Source organism: Alosa sapidissima, chromosome 10 (assembly GCF_018492685.1).
Source record: "Alosa sapidissima isolate fAloSap1 chromosome 10, fAloSap1.pri, whole genome shotgun sequence".
NCBI classification, from domain to species: domain Eukaryota; kingdom Metazoa; phylum Chordata; class Actinopteri; order Clupeiformes; family Clupeidae; genus Alosa; species Alosa sapidissima.
Genome location: NC_055966.1, coordinates 23,517,343 through 23,537,342, shown reverse-complemented (window position 1 = coordinate 23,537,342; position 20,000 = coordinate 23,517,343). Strand labels below are relative to the sequence as shown.

The 20,000-nt window shown below is 46.9% G+C and overlaps 1 protein-coding gene across 3 annotated transcripts in view; it reads left to right on the top strand.

Annotated features, from left to right (window-relative positions):
* Positions 1–20,000, top strand: part of rbms3 (RNA binding motif, single stranded interacting protein) — a 171,177-nt gene that overhangs the window by 129,154 nt on the left and 22,023 nt on the right. For all 3 annotated transcript variants that reach the window (XM_042106872.1, XM_042106871.1, XM_042106873.1), the window contains exons 7-9: positions 10,813–10,919; positions 13,789–13,832; positions 18,783–18,879. In XM_042106872.1, coding sequence (XP_041962806.1) covers positions 10,813–10,919; positions 13,789–13,832; positions 18,783–18,879 — 248 coding nt within the window. The remainder of the gene's footprint in view (positions 1–10,812; positions 10,920–13,788; positions 13,833–18,782; positions 18,880–20,000) is intronic.

Below are 20,000 nucleotides of genomic sequence, written 5' to 3'. Positions count from 1 at the left end.
GGCGATATGTTTACATGGTTTTAAACAACAACACAGATGAATTTGATTTGACTTTGAATATCCAGGTTGATGATTTCAATTATGCCATATATGTCACAAGTAATCTTATGAGATGTTTTGGTTGTGGTTTGACGGGTCACCTAGTGCGTGCCTGTCCAGAAAAGTGCACCAATACTACCGCCAATGTCAATGGTCTAAATGAGAATACTGGGGAGGGACAGTCTGCCAGTGATGAGGCACCCACAAATGGTGGAGAGGCTGGGGTGGATGGTGATCAGTCACCAGGGGAAGGTTCTTCTAATGCTGATGCACCTGAAGTTAGACCATCAGATGAGGATGTGTCTGATGAGATAGTAAGGGACGGAAAAGAGGGGGCCGATGCTGAAGCTCCAGAATATAACGTTATGCATACTGATAACTCGCCGAATTCCAACGTACTAGATCTTTTGGAGGACGCTTGCGGGGAGGACAGTCAGATCATGGAAACAGAAGAAGTCCCCTTTAAAGTTCCAAAAGGTCTGAAGAGGGAAAGGGTGCGATCTGGGTCTAATAAAAAGGCAAAAAAGAAAGATCTGGTTGTTGACGTTAATTCTACTGATGCAGAGAGCGAGGGGGAATTTTCTGATTGCAGCCTAAGGTGCAGTCTCCCCCAAAGCGGCTATACAGGACGCGAGTACACTGTGGACGACTTAAAAACGTTTCTGAAGCAGACTAAAAATGCTAGGTTTGTTCAAGTTGACGAATACTTTCCCGATGTTGAACAGTTCATCGCTAAAACGAAGCTGTATATGGCCGAAGGTAGCTTTACTAAGCGGGAGGTCTACCGTTTGAATAAATTTCTCACAGAAATTAGAGCTCTGTTGAACGCTGATAGCCAGTCCACCCCAGCCCCTGTTAATTCCCAATGAATATGTTCTTTTTTTGCACTTTTTCCTTTTTACTTGGGTTTCAAATTGCTTTGCTTAATTTGAATGGAGCAAGAGACCGCACAAAGAGGGCGTGGCTTTTTGAAACAATTAAAGACAAAGCTATTGATGTTGTCTTTGCGCAGGAAACCCATACTGACGCAAGCAATAGCTCTGATTGAGCATTGGAATTTGGGGGGTTATCGATCTTAAGTCATAATACCTCAACTAGTGGTGGTGTTGCTATTCTTTTTTCAAGTAGCTGTATCCCCTGTTCTTATGAGATTGATGAAATTGTTAAAGGTAGACTCTTGAGAGTCAGAGCTCAATATGAAAATACTTTTTTTGTTTTTGTGTGTGTCTATGCCCCAACAGTTGGGAGGGAGAGAATGATTTTCTTAAGTATCCTGGATGATCTGTTGAAGAATTGTGATTCTGGGGAGTGTTTACTTCTTGGTGGGGACTTCAACTGTACTGAGCTGGCTATTGACAGGAATCATGTAGAGCCTCATATGCCATCACGTAGAAGGCTCATTGAGATAATGAAGTCCCACGACCTTTCTGATTTATGGAGGAACTTTCATATAAAACAGAAACAGTACACATGGGTCCACTCAAATAATAACATATTATCTCTGGCAAGATTAGACAGGTTCTATACCTTTAAACAGGTCTCATCCTGCCAGTAGGTTTTTCCGATCATAGTATGGTGCTTTGTAATGTTTTTGTTAGTGCCACCAGATATAAGAGTGCATATTGGCACTTTAACACTAGTCTTTTGAATGATGGTAAGTTTAGGGATGTTTTCAAGTCTTTCTGGAAGGATTTTAGATCCACAAAGCAGTCTTTTCAGTCTGTGCAACAGTGGTGGGATTTTGGAAAGGCCCAGATAAAACAGTTGTGTCAGCAGTATACTTCCTGTGTCACGAGAGATATAGCTCAACGCATGAAATTGTTGGAAAATGAGATACTGGAGCTCCAAGGTTTAGCTGAAAGTACAGGTAATCAGTTATATATGGAAAATTTGAAAATAAAAAATAATTGTTTGGCCAACTTGCTGGGCATTAAAGCACAAGGAGCTCTGGTCAGGTCTCGCTTCCAGTGTGCAGAATTAATGGATGCACCTTCCAAATTCTTTTTTAATCTGAAAAAGAAAAATGGCCAAAAACGGCTTATACATGCTTTGGTTTCAGAAACTGGAACCCTCTTATCTGACGATAAACAAATTTGTAAGAGAGCAGTTGATTTCTACAAGGTTTTGTACAGGAGTGAAATCTCCTATAAACAGGCCCTTGACAGTCCTTTTTTGACGAATCTTCCTAAGGTATCTAGAGAAGCTAATTGCGACCTTGGAAGGGTGATTACCCTGGACGAGTTGGAAAAGGCCCTCCATGGTATGGAGTGTGGCAAGGCACCGGGGATCGATGGTCTGCCGGTTGACTTTTTATAAGTCTTCCTGGACAGAAGTAGGCGCAGACCTACTTTTGAGGAACAGCTTGGCCAAGGGGCAGCTGCCACTCAGTTGTCGCAGAGCAGTTCTTACCCTGTTACCGAAGAAGGGAGATTTGAAGGATATCAGGTTCTGGAGACCCGTGTCTGTTCTATGTGCGGAATATCGGCTGCTCTCTAAGGTTCTAGCTAATAGACTCAGTGAAGTTTTAGGGGAAGTCATTGCACCTGACCAGACCTACTGTGTGCCGGGCAGGCTTATTTATGATAATATTTCTTTTATTAGAGACGTTTTGGAAATTGGTAAACTTTTACATTTGGACTTTGGCCTTGTTTCTGTTGATCAGGAAAAAGCATTTGATAGAGTTGAACATAATTATTTATGGAGCGTCTTGACTGCTTTTGGCTTTAATCCTGTTTTTATAAAGAAAATTAGAGCTCTATACTGTGACAATGAAAGTATTCTGAAAATTAATGGTGACTTGTGTGCTCCTTTCAAGGTTTTTAGAGGAATTAGACAAGGATGCCCCCTCTCTGGAATGCTATACTCCTTAGCCATTGAGCCCCTGTTAGTACAGTTAAGAGCCAAACTAAAGGGTGTAACTCTTCCTGAGTGTAACATCTCTTTGAAGCTATCAGCTTATGCGGATGATGTAGCTATTCTGATAGGGATGTGTTCATGTTTGGATCTTACGCATGAGAAGCATTTTCCTGCTTTTAGTGGGATGTTTTGCAAAGCGTGGGTCATCACTTTGAGGGACCTCCTGCCTTTAGCTGGGCCAGGTTTTGAGAATGCTGAAGGAGTGGCAGAACACATGAAAATGAGATCCATCCGTGTAGTTAACAAATTCCTCTTGGAATTGCGGTCCCGCTTCACAGACACTGGAGATCCTTTTACAAGTCACCATTAATTAAAAAGGTTGGGGATTTACAATGGAGGATCTTATATGGTGCAGTTGCTGTAAATTATTTTTTTGTTTGTGTTTTGAATTCTGATGTGAGGCATGAATGCCCATTTTGCAGTGACAGGGAAACTGCTTTTCACGCTTTTATGCAATGCACACGCTTGATGCCTTTATTTTCCATTTTACGGAAACTGTTCACTTACTTCAATGAAATTTATTGTTCACAACTGTTCACTTACTTCAATGGAAACATTTATTTTTGTTTTTAAATATGTACAGAAGCGAAGGTACAAATGTCAATTGTTGAACTTTATCATTGGACAGGCTAAGATGTCTATATATGTTAGCAGGAGGAATAAGGTTGAGCATAACTCAAGATCTGATCTTTTGATGGTATTTGCAATCTTGGTGAGATCAAGGATTTTAATTGATTTTGGTTTCTACAAGGAAATGAGTGATCTTGAAACCATCATCGTTGAGATGACTGTGACTGTATGTCTTTTAGCTATTTGTAATAAAGGTTTTTATAAATTCAAAATTCAATTCTCTCTCTCTCTCTCTCTCTCTCCTTCTCTTTCTTCACTCTTACTCTGCCTTCCTTTTTCTCTCTCTCTCCTTTCACCCTCGCTCCCTTTCTCCATCTGTCTGTAAACACTGGGGGCTTCTCTCAGACCGTCCTTCTCGCTCTTTGCCTGTGTGTGTCTGGTGTGTGTGTGTTTGTGTGTCTGGTGTGTGTGTGTGTGTCTGGTGTGTGTGTGTGTGTGTGTCTGGTGTGTGTGTGTGTGTGTGTCGTGTTTGTGTGTGTGTCTGGTGTGTGTGTGTGTGTCATCAGAACTTTCTTTAATTAAATTCCACCCATTTTTAGGCCAGAAGATCAACAGAACCATATATGTCCACAGCTGCCTTTCTCCAGCTCACAAACACAGAATACAGCATACAACACACACACACACACACACACACACACACACACACACACACACACACACACACTAACTCACAGACACAGCGACACACAGAGATGACTTGGTCATCAACTCGTCTGGGTTAAGCACATGTTATTCGCTGACCTGGACTTGACCTCTGCCAGGGAGGAAATCGACCGCTGATGGGAGGGAGATGAGTGGCACCATAACTCACATCTCAGCACAGAAAATGTGCACACACACACACACACACACACACACACACACAGAGAGAGAGAGAGAGAGAGAGAGAGAGAGAGAGAGAAGGAAAGGACTGTCTCTTTCTCTTACATACACACACATACACACTTCCAGTTTCTCCACCCCCCTCTCTGTCACACACACACCCACACACATCCAACCTCACACACACACAAACACAGACACACACATACACACACACACACACACACACATTTACAGTCCAGCAGGTTTGAACAGGCCCTAGATAAATGGCACGGCAGTGACAGGCAGTTCCCCTCACCGAGCAGGGAGTGTTCCAGGGAGGAGACCCTACAGAGCCTCTCCGCCAAAGAGGAGGAGGAAGAGGAGGAGGAGGAGGAGGAGGAGCGCAGATCAGTGTCAGCAGGAGGTCAGAGAGGGAAAGACGAAGCGAGGGTGGGAGAAAGACAGAGTGAAAAGGAAAGATAATAAGACATGGAGGGGTGGCACAGAGGGGGAGATTGAAGGAGAGATGGAGAGAGACAGTCAGGAGGAAAGAGAGAGTCTACATGCTGGAGCTTTTATACGTATCTCTTTAGTTATACCTATCTAGTTCTACTTGGACTATTAGTACTACTGCAAATACATCTATCAAATATCTATTTTAGTTGTTACATATTTGTGTCGGACTGTTCTCACTATTGTTCTAGTTTTATTATTGTGTGTAGTGTTTGTAGAATTATTTTTGTCAGCTGTGTTACAGTTATATGGAAGATAGTATGGAGCTACATTCATTGCAATAAAGGTTCATTCAACTGAGCTCAAGTGAAAGAGAATGTGGAAAAGATTGAAAGACGTAATTTCATGTGTAACCGAGGTAAAAGTCAAGGCTTCAAACTCAGCGGTTAGAAGCGTTCTTAAGGTTAGGGCTGTGAGGATTTACACGGGCAACTAGCATGCTAGCTCAGTTCGCCTCCGTTACACATGCCTATATTGTTGGGCAGTACCTCATCACCAGTATCTTGAATTTCCCCTTGGGGATTAATCTATTAATATATCTCTATCTATCTATCTATCTATCTATCTATCTATCTGTCTATCTGTCTATCTATCTGTCTGTCTGTCTGTCTCTCCGTCCGTCCGTCCGCTGGTTTTCTCCATCTATCTTTGACTGCAAGGTGCATCTCTAGCTGGTTAGCTATCTGCTATCCAGTTAGCCAATGGTCCATGTTACACACACACTACTACACAGGCAAGGTGCTGGCAAATGACAGAGAGGGAAAGTGGGAAAGAGAGAGAAAGGGAGGGAGTGAGACGGGGATTGAGATTGAGGTCTGTGGGAGCACCACAGGAGTTGGCAGCACAGGCACCGAAGCCTTGAATTAGAAACACATGTCTCTCCCTCTTCCCCTCCCTACCTCCCTCTCTCTCTCTCTGTCTGTCTCTCTGTCTCTCTCTCTTCCTCCCTCTCCTCCTCCTCCACCCCCTGTCTGAATGTCTGAAGTGCATTGCAGTGTTGCGACCCGTGCTTAATAAACAGCTTGGGATACATGTGATTAAAGCTGTCTGCCTGGATAAATGTTATGGAAACACTTACACAAACTCTCTCTCTCTCTTTCTCTCTCTCTCTCTCTCTCTCTCTCTCTCTGTCACAAGCACACACACACACACACACACACACACACACATACACACACATACACACACATGCACACACATATTCACTTGAGAATCATTTGAAGAAGTTTTTCTTTACATTTCAGTTTCTAGGCTGTTGATTTCTTTATTCCAGGTCAAATGTATACTGCCTTTGACTCTGACGCTAGATGCTCCACAGAACAGTTAATGCTACCCTGTGCTCTCTTACCATCTCTCTCCTTCTCTCTCTCCATCTTTCTCTCTCTCTCCATCTCTCTCTGTTTCTTCTCTCCATCTTTCAAGTTTAAATTAAAATTCAGAATTCTGTGGCAACTTAAAAAGAACAGTAGGACTTGAACTTTAAAACTTTGAAAACGTTTTTTGCGAGGCAAGAGCAGCAATCACTCCCTGTCTGTCTGACAGATATTGTGCCTAATGCAGGGTGTTCAATGTATTACTTTTCAGATTAGGTTTTCGCCAGCCATTCTGTGCCACCCAGAGAAACTCAGCCACACACAGACGCAAGCACGCGCACGCACACACACACACACACAAACACACACACATAAACACACAGACACATACTGGCATTCTCTTATTCACACAGACACACACACACACACACACACACACACACACACACACACACACACACACACTGAGGCATGCATAGAGAATCAGTGTGACTGCATTGGATTCCACCGTGAATTTCTCTAAACACCTCTGAGAAAATTTCCTTTTCACAAATCCTGTCTGAGATCGGACTTACCAGACAGCACGGGAAAAAAAGGCAGCGAATAAAGACCACTAAAGCAGTCGACCAGAGAGGTCTTACAGAGACGGAGAAATGAAGAGAGACATCGTAATAGAGAAACAGGCAAATAGAGAGAGAGAGAGAGAGAGAGAGAGAGAGAGTCTTTGGCATTTTAACAGCATAACATCATGGCAGTAGCCTGTCTGGCCTACTATAGAGGCTGTATCTCAACCATGAGTTGATGTTGTTGGCAATTTGAGACTGTGAGAGCATTGCTCTCCCTTTAATGGGTCCATGCCATCACGTCACTGCTTGAGTAATGTATGTGTTGTTCTAGGCTGGGCTGGGCACTCCGAGGGATATCAAACCAAGGCTATCCCATGACCCGCACCTCCCAAATTTAATTATCACCAGGTCCAGTGTCACAGTAAAGGTGTGATTGTTTGTGTTGGCCCGAAAAGTTTCACTGCTCCGTGTGTCTGTGTCTGAGTGTGTGTGTGTGTGTGTGTTTCTGTGTGCTTGTGTGTGTGTGTGTGTGTTTCTGTGTGCTTGTGTGTGTGTGTGCTGTCCGTGTGTGAAGAGTGGCTTGTTTCCAGCAGTGCAGTGCAGTGCAATTAGGCACTCTCAGAGGATGATGTGTGAGAGGCTATTGTTGACTTTGATGCGGTCTGATTTCCCCTGGCTCCCTCCCGGACTTATTCCTCTGTGTGTGTGTGTGTGTGTGTGTGTGTGTGTGTGTGTGTGTACGTGTGAGTGGATTGGCCTGCCTGTTTGTAACTTGAATTCCGTTCTCCCATTGCAGTCGTGCATCAGTGCTGTACGGCTAGAGGACTCCTCTTTAACCGGATAGAACAGAACAAAAAGAGCGAGAGAGAGAGAATGAGACAGAGAAAGAGAGAGAGAATGAGAAAGAGAAAGAGAGAGAGATTGAGAGAGAATGAGACAGAGAAAGAGAGAGAGAATGAGAAAGAGAAAGAGAGAGAGATTGAGAGATAATGAGAGAGAGAAAGAGAGAGAGAATGAGAGAGAGAGAAAAACTCTCGTAAAGTCGCCCCCATCATTTTTCCAGCCGGAGTCAGCTTCCCAAAACCTCTGGTGCTGATTGGCCTCTCGGTTTTATGGTGCTGCGTGGTGTTTGCAAGTTAGCCTTTTCCCACAGAGTTGATATAGTTCTGTGTTTGTGTATGTGTATGTGTGTGTGTGTGCTTGTGTGCGTGTGCTTGTGTGTGTGTGTGTGTGCGCGTTTGTGTGTTCATGTGTTAGGAAACAGAGACAGAGAGAAAGGGAGGGTGGAAAGACATGCCTATGTGTGCACAGACAAATTGGTCTTTGCCCATATTATATCTATAGGCATGTGCACCAGTCCAGGAATGTGGGCTATGTATCCACAGAGCGCTTTCCCATGCTCACTGCAGCGCTCTCTCCTCTCTCTCTCCAGCTGGGATCCGGGGCACGCAAGGCACGCAGCGAAGCGCATAGTGCGGAATGCTGGTCAGTCACACTAGCCTGCCCTAAGCGCTGAGGCCTGGGGTCCGCAGTGTGTGTGTGTGTGTGTATGTGCGTGCGTGTGTGTGTGTGTGGTCTTAGAAGTGGTGGGAGGATGGTTTGTGTGTGTATGTGCGTGCGTGTGTGTGTGTGTGGTCTTAGAAGTGGTGGGAGGATGGTTTGTGTGTGTGTGTGTCTGTGCTGTGCGCGTGTTTGTTTTAATGTGGTTATGATGACAGGGTTTTGTGGGAAAGTGTGTGTGTGTAGAGGTTAGGTCTCTTGCTTCTTTTTTGGTCTCTTTCTTACTGTATTGCTGCCTCCTTCTCCACATTGGCACTAAAAACACACCCTCGTATACACATACAGTACACTCTTTCTCTCTCTCTCTCTCTCTCTCTCTCTCTCTCTCCTCTCTCTCTCTCTCTCTCTCTATCTCTCTCTCTCTCAGTGCCTTAAGGTATCTTCTCTCCTCCTGTCACACCCCACACCCACTCCACCACCCTCCAGGATTAGGAGAAAGCCAGTCAAGTTGATCTGCAGTGTGTGTGTGTGTGTGTGTGTGTGTGTGTGTGTGTGTGTGTGTGTGTGTGTGTGTGTGTGTGTGTCTCTGTGTGGTCGAAAACACTGCAAGGCCTATGTGAACCCCCTCTTGGGCCCTTTTCAATCCCCCCCCCCCCCCCCCCCCCCGCTCTCTTTTTTGTTTTGACGAAAAAGAAACAGGAAGAAAAATGTAACAGAGGTCACCCAAGCATTGCGCAACTCTCAACTGAGGCGTTACTCGTGATTTTATCTCTGACCATTCGACCCCTCCCTGAATAACAAGCCCCTCACAGATGTTTTTGTTTGTACACTGCGTTTGTGATTCTCACTTGCTTGTAATTTTTTGTCAGGTGACTTGGTGATTTGGAAAGTAAAGAGGACAGTTTTAGAAAAGAAAAATACAGTGACTGAATGCCCCCCTTGAGACTCTCTCCTCATTTCATTACCATAGTTTTGAGAGTTCAGGGTAAAGTCGAAATGTCTTGAGTCAGGACAGAGTCTGGGCGACCACATTAAGTGGAAGTCAAGGATCTTCGATGTATCACAGACCAGAACTTTTTAGAGTGTTTCTGCTGCATGAATCCAATAACAGTCGCTGAACCTCCAAGTTTCTCTGGAATATGTTATCTTCCTCAGAGTGGCTGGTTGTTTGTTATTCCGAGCATGATACTTTGGCACGTGTAATCATCAATTTTCTAACAATTACTGTTTATCCTCAGCTTTGTCCAATGAATTCCAATGCTTTTCAAATGACATTAATTATCATATCCCTTTAACCTATTGAGGAGCACGGTCACAAATATGTGATTAGAATGTTCGCAAACTGAGAGTTCTGCATTATGATGCAACAATTACCCTCGGAGATTTTCCCCATAGACTGTATAAAGAACACTGAAACTATAGATCTTTTGCGTAGAATTCTAGAAGGAACCAAGAAAATAATTCACTCCTGAACAGTTTAAAACAAATGTTTCTCTATGGTTTAGAGGTTATATAGATGGATATACTTGCTATCTCACACTGCTTGTGTAAGATGAGACTTTTACCACCCTGCAAACCTCAGAAAGAGGACCAGTGGATTTATCAGTCTGCCAGAGTTACCAGTGCAGATCACGTTATTAATGATGATCTCAGAACAGATGATCTCAAATGGCAGCGGTGCTGTGGGGCTTGTGTGACTTTGAGTCGTGACGGTCTGTGTGCAAAGAGTGCATAGATGAATGCATATGAAGGACAGATGCCTATCAAATCTCTCTCTCTTTCTCCCTCTCTGTCTCTCTCTTTTTCTCCTCTCCCTCTCCCTTCATAAGATATGCACTCGCATAAACACAGACAACAATGCAGTGCTTTCGGGGAGATATCAGTGTTGGCCCTCGCCGTGCAGGATCATTATGGTGTTTAAGTTATTTACCATCCTGATTATGCCGTTTATTATTTCAACAATATCGAACTCTTTGCTTTGATGCGGTGCCAGTGGGCTTGTTTTGAAGTTAGGAAGCCATGGCAGGAACGCCCGCCAAGAGCAGAGAGAGAGTGAACGCCTGAGACGGAGGGTGGGGGGGGGGGGAAGAGGGGAATAAAGGAGTGGGAGAGGAGAGGAGGAAAAGAGGGAGGAGGAGGAATGAGAGGGTTTTGACTTCAAGCGAAAAACAACTGGGTCGTCTTGGAATGGTGAAGCGGAGTTTTCAGGCCACCTCAGGGTTCCTCCTGGGTTCTTCCAGGTGTATTGTTTCCCTGTGGGTACTGTTGGGTCAGTGCCCCTGTTGGCTAACCCAGCTGTGGCGGCTGCCTCCGTCACACTGGCTTTGAGCTTCTGCCGATCACTTACTTTCCACTGCTGGAATGATGTCTGTTTTTTTATGTTTATGCTTCTCCTTTTCTCTTCTCCTTTGTTATATTGGTTTCTGTTTTTTCTTAACCTGTTACCATTACTTACCTTATCTCATATTCTCTCTCTCTCTCTCTCTCTCTCTCTCTCCCTTTCTCTCTCTCCCCCTCTCTCTCTGCAGCCCCTACAGAACCGCTGTTGTGCAAGTTTGCCGATGGAGGGCAGAAGAAGAGGCAGAACCAGACCAAGTACCCCCAGAACGGCCGACCGTGGCCCCGGGAAGGAGAGGTGAACCCCAGACCACCCCATACACACACACACACACACACACACACACACACACACACACCCCTTACATCCCTTCCTGCATGTCTCATTCTAATGCTGTACTGACCTCTATATACACCGCAGGGAGCACAAAGGGCAAAAAACCTGTGTTCCGGCAGCCCCCATTGAAATATGTATATTCTCCACTCAAAACAATGCTGGCTCTGTGTCAGAGGAGTCACAGAGAAAATAATCAAGCCTCGGGTAAACCACTCTCTGACAGAAGATACATTCATGCGCTGTTTGCAGCATTGAATCCACAGGAGAGTGGACAGATCTAAGTGTGGGAGAGTAGTGCTCGTTCTCTTCGGCACATCACTCCATGAGCTGCCCTTGGTAAAGACAGAGAGGTCATCACTCCACGAGCTGCCCTTGGTAAAGACAGAGAGGTCATCACTCTTGTAGTCCCTTTGTAAATCCTCCCAGGCCCTCTACTACCATTTATGTCCCCAATAACACAAAAATGCACAAATACAAAAAGGCACATTAATACACACACACACACACACACACACACACACACACACACACACACACACACACACACACACACATACACACACACACACACACACACACTGTGCTTCAATCCTGAGGAGTGCAATACACATGCACTAAAAACATTGGAAACACTCAGAAACACACACCCAGGGTTGGTGCATTTTGCTAACCCAGCGAGCAGGTCCTGAGTTAGCAGTTGAAGCTTCATCACTGGTGGGGTAATGAGATGTGGCTGAATTTTCTCCTCTGCACATCCACTTGCTTTGGATTAATGCACCTGCTTTAATTTACAGAAGATGCCATTTTTTTCTACTCACCCACAGAGCCTCAAGAGAGAAGCAAGCACACAAGCAAACACATAAATAAGCTTTGCACATGAAACGACTCATGAGCCCACACAATCAAACTAATCACAGCAGACAATAACCCCTCCAGCTCCAGGCTGCAGCCAAAGCCATGGCAACAGCAACAGCCGCAGACATCACGGAAACTCTTTTGCTGTACTTGTGTGTGTGTGAGTGTGTCTGTGTTTGTGTGTTTGTAAATGTGAGACACAGAGAGCTGTGTGTGCGTGTGCGCGTGTGTGTGAGAGAGAGACAGAGGCCATGTCCACACTAGCTCGGATTCGTTTGTATCTGACACACTTTTGTTACGATTCGTCCTCCCGTCCGTCCACATAAGGCCATCGTATCCAAGCCCCCGTAGTGGAGCAATTCACACAGGAGTGTGTGTGTGTGTGTGTGTGTGTGTGTGTGTGTGTGTGAGTGTGTGAATGTGAGACAGAGAGAGGCTATGTGTGTGTATGTGTGTGTGTGTGCCTGTCCTGCGCGTTTGACTGATTGAGACATCTGGCCGTATTTAAGTTTCCTGCCTCACACTCAGCCAGTTAATCTCCCCTCTCATTTCCCCAAATTGAGCCCGGTCGAGGGGAAAATGGCAGGGCACAGGGGCCATACCCACAGCCGTGTGTGTGTGTGTGTGTGTGTGTGTGTGTGTGTGTGTGTGTATGTGTGTGGTGTGTGTGTGCGTGTGCCTGTGCGTGTGAGTATATGTGTGTGTGTGTGTGTGGCTGCTGAGACCCAGAGCTCACGGAATAGCACCAAGACTGAAGGCTTATTACAAGTGCCAGTCTAGCTCTATTTCCCTCCCATCACACACACACACACACACACACACACACACACACAGACCCAAGTCAGACCTCCATTCCATTCGGCGCTGCCCTCTCTCCCAGGTGCTGTCCCCCAGGTGCCTGTGTGGGCTTCTCTGTCAGCTAATCATGATTTCACAGCACAGACGGAGCGCTCTGTTGACCTCCTGCCCCTCACGTCCCTCTTCAATCCCCTGCTCCTGACAGCCACATCCTTTTGGTTTGAGCCCGTCAACAGCTTCATTATTCTGACAGGCTAAGTAGCAGTCAGCTATATATGTAATGCACTGGAATGCAGGACCCCTGTTTTTCCACTCACACCACATTTTCCTACAGTCAGGCAATACACTAGGACTCCTCTTTGCCTCCCCTTACTCCACATTAACACAACACACTATAACTCCTCTTTGCCTGTCCTAACTCCATATTAACACAACACACACACACACACACACACACGCACACACATATACACTCACACTCACACACACACAATTTGCAGGCTGTACTGTGTCCCCTATGGGTGTCCGTGGCCTTCAGAGGGGCTGTCATGGGCTGTCACCGCTTGTGTTTGCTGTGTGACTGGAGCCTTGCTACCCCCAAAAGAATCCAATAAAGAGCCAACGAGCCGCATTCGTTTAGGCAGCAGAGTGGCGTGTCAGCTTGAGCTATGCCTCCAACAGCCTTGTAAATACCAAGCGGTGGCTGCGAGATGAAACAGCACTGCGAGCACCATAACACCCCCAACCCCCCACCCCACCCCACCCCAACATACCCCCTCCACCCTCCTCCACCTACCCCGCCTTCTTTATGTTAGCCCCAGTAAACCCCTTGTGGGCCCAAGGCGTAGCTGCGTCTGTAAGCCCCAGCGCTGCTCCACACAGACAAGGTTAAGAGGCTGTGCGTTGAGGGCCTATTAGGCCTCTCCCTGGTCCTCCTCGCTCGCTCTCTCTCTCGGAGAGATTTAGTGGAGGCGGCTGCTGCTGCTTCATATTTGCTTTGGCTCTGGGGGGTTGTGTTTGGGATGGCAGAGGGGGGGGTGTATCTGTTGTGACTCATACTTGTGACTCTTTGGTCTCATTACTATTGTGTGTGTGTGTGTGTGTGTGTGTGTGTGTGTGTGTGTGTGTGTGTGTGTGCGCGTGTGTGTGCGCGTGTGTGTTTCTTTAATTGTTTCAGAGTGGCATGGCGTTAACCTACGACCCTGCTGTGATGCAGAACGGGTGAGTGGATTTTAGTTTTATTTCTCTCTTCCCCCATTTGTCTGCCCCCCCTCATCCTCCTCCTCCTCCTCTTCCTCCTCCTCCTCCTCCTCCTCTTCCTCCTCCTCCTCCTCTTGCTGCTGCTCCTCCTGTGGCTGTCCTGTCCTCTTGCATGTGCTCATTTCATGCCCCTGCGGTCTCTTTCATCTTCAGCTGATCCCACAGCTCCCCGTGCTTTCAGCAGCCTGTTAGGGGAGAATGCACTCGGCTATCACAGTCTGCTGCTTGCTTGGGAACACACAAACACACACACACACACGCACACACACACACACACACACACACACACACACTCACACACATACACACACACCACTTTCCACATAGACACACACAAGCTCTGTGTCTTTCTTGCCCGTACAGAAATAACACTAGCCTTGCGTGCAGGAAACAATAATAAATGCTATGAAAGATGCGCTTCAACAAACATAAAGACTCACATAACCTTACATTCGCATAACACACACACACACACACACACACACACACACACACACACACACACACACACACACACACACACACACACACACACACACCTGGTGGTGTCAGATCAGCGTTCCTGCCTATGTGTTGCACTCAGGGCGCAAGTCTTTCGTCAGCTGAGGGTTGGCTGTGTGGAGCTGGCGAGAGGAGAGCAGAAGGAAGAGAGAGAGAGAGAGAGAGAGAGAGAGAGAGAGAGAGAGAGGAAGGAGAGGAGAGGAGAGGTAGAGAGGAAGGAGAAGAGAGGGATAAGAGAGAGGAGAGGAGAGGTAGAGAGGAGATGTAGAGAGAGCAGAGGGAAGAGAGAGAGGAGAGAGGAGAGGAGAGGTAGAGAGAGCAGAGAGAGGAGAGGAGAGGAGATGGAAAGGGGAGAGGTGGAGGACAGGAGCCCCATGTTCCAGCTCTGCTGGGCTCGGCCGTCCGGGAGCTCAGCTTGTGATCGGCGGCCCTGGAGACCGGCCCAGTAGCCCCACTCTGTCAGGCCCCTGACACAGCACTTACCACTCTCAGAGCAGAGAGAGGGTGCACAGGCAGCCAGGCGCAGAGAGGGAGAGAGAGAGGGAGGGAGGGAGGGAGATAGATAGACAGACAGGGAGTCAGGGAAAGAGAGAGACAGACAGACAGACAGACGGGGAGCCAGGGAAAGAGAGAGAGACAGAGAAATATGGAGGGAGAGAGAGAGAGACAGCATAAAGGGGTCCAAGGAAAGAGAGAGGGGGAGACAGAGAGAGAGATAGAGGGAGGGATAGTCAGAGAGAGAGGGAGATATGGGTGATTACAGGAAGGCAGCAGGCTTCCCAGGGAGACGGGGCTGTAATCAAGGAGCACTGCAGACAGGGCTGTCTCCCCACCAGCTGTCCACACCATGAGAGGCACACTAAAGGAGCCCACGCCCGCATCAGGGGCAGCTCACTGCATTCACACACACACACACACACGCACACGCACACGCACACACACACACGCACACACACACACACACATACTCTCCACATCAGGGGCAGCTCACTGCATTCACACACACACACACACACACACACACACACACGCACACACACACACACACACACACACACACACACACACACACATACTCTCCACATCAGGGGCAGCTCACTGCATTCACACACACACACACATACTCTCCACATCAGGGGCAGCTCACTGCATTCACACACACACACACACACACACGCACACACACACACACACACACAAACACACACACACACACACTCTCTCCACATCAGGGGCAGCTCACTGCATTCACACACACATACACACACACACACACACACACACACACTCTCTCTCCACATCAGAGGCAGCTCACTGCATTCACACACACACACACACACACACACACACTCTCTCTCCACATCAGGGGCAGCTCACTGCATTCACACACACACACACACACACACACACACACACACACACACACACACACACACACACACACACACACACACACTCTCCACATCAGGGGCAGCTCACTGCATTCACACACACACACACACGCACACACGCACACACACACACACACACACACTCTCTCCACATCAGAGGCAGCTCACTGGCTGTGATGAGGCTGGCAAATGACACGCTAAATGAGCATCCGACAAACCAGAGAGAGTCAAAGCTGTCAGTCAATGCAACAAAACCAGGCTATGTACTCAAGAGGATGTACATACTCACACACATAGACGCGCGCCGCAAACACACACACACGCACGCATGCACGCACGCACACACACTCACACACGCGCACGCACACACACTCTCACATCTGTGCACTTGTGTGTTTGTGTTCACATGTACTGTACTGTACTTCCATATGTGTGCAGGCATGAATGTGCATGTTTGTGTGCATGTGAGTGTGCATTTGTGCCTGTGTGTGTGTGTGTGTGTGTGTGTGTGTGTGTGTGTGCATGTGTGTGTGTAAAGAGCCTGCGCCAGCAGAAGAAGGGAAGCCATGCGGCATTGTGGCGATAACAAGCTAGTGGGGAGAGGGCTCCAGTAAGCAGGGCCCGCCAGGGGCCGAGGTGGATAACAATGGGCCTGTGAGGGCCGCCAGGCTAAATGCTGATTTTGGCCCCAGCCCTGGCCGACGCATACGCCAAACACTCGACCCGGAAGGACAGCGGGATGAAAATAGCAACGCCCGCACATCCTCCTCTTGAAAACAACAACGAAAGAAAACGCGCACACACACACATGCACACACACACACTGCCAAAACAAGACCATCCCTCTCTACAGAAACACAGCTTTACCTTCTGCACACACACACACACACACACACACACCCTTATATCTGTCTGTCCATCTGCCTGTCTCCATCTCTCTCTCTCTCTCCGTTCCTCTCAAGAGTCAAATTCTAGTTCATAAAGGGTTAATTGTCATGTCTGTACTGTACATGCGGCTAGACATACTGTATATGGCTATATCACTAACTATATATCAGCATATGGATGTATGTAAATCAAACTGAAAGCAGTAAATATATCTCCCTTGTGATACATGTGCATGTTTATTACATCTTTCTCATTCTTCCCCCTTTGTCTTCCTCTCTCACTCTTTGCGCATCCTTTCCTGTTTGGTTGTTTGTTGTGTGAGGATCATGATGCTAGCCATCGTTTGTTGCCATAGTAATTTTCTCCTCCTAATTAGGTGGTTCTAATTGGTTAATGGCCTTGGCTGTCTTATTGACAACAGGCAGCAGGCGTTAATGACTGATATAAATAACCCTAGTGACATCCTCGTGTTTGTTCTTCCAGAACACAATTATCTGTGAAACCCCATCTCTCTCTCTCTCTTTCTCTCTCTCTCTCTCTCTTTCTCTCCCCCTCTGAGATGTGTTGTGTTTTTCTGCTGATCTGGTCTGCTGATCTCAATATATTTTCCTTCAAATATCATTATATTCCATATTGTCCACACCAGCCTATAAGGACTCCTCTCACCCTGGCCACCCACTGAGCCTATTTCATATTCAGTGACACAGCTATCGATGCAAACCCCCCCCCATTACATGCACATAAACACACACTCCCATACATGCATTCACACACACACACACATTTTCAGTACCCTCTCTCCAGAATTATTGGATATATTATTATATAAAGAAATAACTATTTTTAAGAAAAACACATCGCCCACAATTTTTCCTCATTGTTTTCAGTGTGAGATTGCAATAAATCACCAAAAGATTATTTTCTATACCTGTCTTTTAGTCAACTAGGGCTGAAATTGAAGTAACGGACAGGGCAGTGTGTGGCTGCCTCCCCCACACACACACACTAACTCACATCCTCTTGCAATCCTCTTGCAACACAGTTCAGTCATCGCTCAGTGGTCTGACATGCAGATCAATGTGCTTCAGTGATAGCAGGCTTGCCGATGCTGCGTCTCCATTCCAGTTACCACACACACACACACACACACAAACACACAGGATCAGGGACACAGTGTAAAATATAATGTATGTAATCTTGGAAGTGTTATGAGTAAATATTCACACACATGGTACACCAGCATGGCTGTTCATATCACACACATGCCTACATGTGCACTGCATATATATGTTAATTTCATCCATGTATGCACACACACACACACACACACACACTTCAACAATTGATTCACTGGATGATGAGCACTCTGGTCACACGCAAGCGGGGAAGCTGTCACATGCATGAATACGCTCTCTGCATTATGCTCCTACACGCACACACACGTGGCACACACACACACACATACTCTCACGCACATGCATTCATAGCATAGTCGAAGTGACCCTGAAGGGCATACACTTGCATGTGAGGACGTTCACTCCCACATACCAATTCTACTAACCAATATGTCACATGTTCCCTCTCACACACACACACACACACACACACGTGAAGAATGTGCGTGTGAGGTGAAAGGAGGAGGACTCGGTAGACTTTAAATGATTCATGCTCTGTCTCGCGGCTGTGGCCCCTGGCTGGCGCGGAGCTGTTTTGCCGAACGTGCCGCTCCGGTGCTGTGGGCCTGTCTGATCAGATCCATCAAACGCCGGGCCAAGCTCGGCCACACCGAGTCAGACACCAGCGCACAGCTGTCTCCATGGAGTCATTGCTGCAATTAGGCATTAGGCCCCTATGTTAGAGACAGCAGTGCATGTGGGAGGGAGCGTGTGATGTGTGTGTGTGTGTGTGTGTGATTGTGTGTGGAGAGGCTTCTGTGACAGGTCTTGAGATGACCTTATGTGACTGTCCTCTCTCTCTCTCTCTCTCTCTCTCTCTCTTTCTCTCTCTCTCTCTCTCTCTCTCTCTCTCTCTCTTTCTTTCTCACTCTCTCCTCTTCTTTCTTTCTCTCTCAATCTCTCTCTCTCTCTGGCTTTCTAATGTGTCTCCTCTCCTCTCCTCTCCTCCTCTATAGGTTCTACTCCTCCCCTTACAGTATCTCCACCAATCGCATGATTGCACAGACCTCCATCACACCATTCATCGCTGCTTCTCCTGTCTCCACATATCAGGTGAGTTGGCCTATGCACACACACACACACACACACACACACACACACACACACACACACACACACACACACACACTCACACACAAACAAACACTCTCCCTCTGCCTTCCTCTCTGCTCAGACAAACCCTCTGACACTTGGGTTCCTTCCTGTTGTCTGTGTGGGAACAGACTTGGCCTGCTGCTCAGAGCTCATTAACACCCAGGTCCACTCGGGCCCAGAGCCGAGAGCAGAGCAAAAGCATATCGCCGGGCCTCCTCAATTGATTTTGGTTCCCCACCAAACTAAACAAAACAAAAAAGGCCGGCAAGTATGGATGTTTCATCTCACTAAGCCTCGCCCCCCCCCTCCCCCCCCTAACCACAACCCCACCCAGCATCCTTCATTCTCCCAGCCGTCCTTCAGAAAATACTCAAACTTGTATCTTGCGTTGCTACTGCACACTCTTCCACATCAACAAACAACACAGGAGTGCACTCAAGTCATCACTGTTACTGTGTCTGTTGTCGCCAGCAAACGTGTACTGTAGGTGCGAATGAAATTATCCCGAAGCCGCATAACAGCCAGTATCCCCCAGTAAAAAAGCTGATAGGTTGAGAATGAAGATAAGAATAAATGAATGATAGAAAATGAAGCAAAGACAACTAATGTTTATGTATTTTCTTTCCAATGTATTTGTGCTGCTCCGGTCAGGGGGAATAGGGACAAAAACAAGAAAGATCGTTTTCTACCTGTTTGTGATTGTGTGATGTGATTTGGTGGGGAAAAAAAAAAACAAACAAGAAAAAAAAAAACATACTAGTGTGAATGAAATGAGTTATACAGCACGCAGAATGAAATGAGTTATACAGCACGCAGACAGTAAGCCTCCCAGAGTGAATGCGGCTCCTGGTGAGTGGACATAGAAGATGAATAGGAGGAGTGTTGTTGATGTGTTCGCGTGTTTCTCTTTATCGTCCATCTCCTTGAACGCGGGCCCAGTGCAGTGAGAGCGTGCTCTGTGGAAGGGGATGGATGGGTTGTGTGGCTCTGGGTGCGGCGGCGGTGGCGGTTGGCGGCCGCTGATGTATGCTCTCGACGGGCCGCCAGCCGAGGCCGGGAACGAGGATGGATAGACGAGG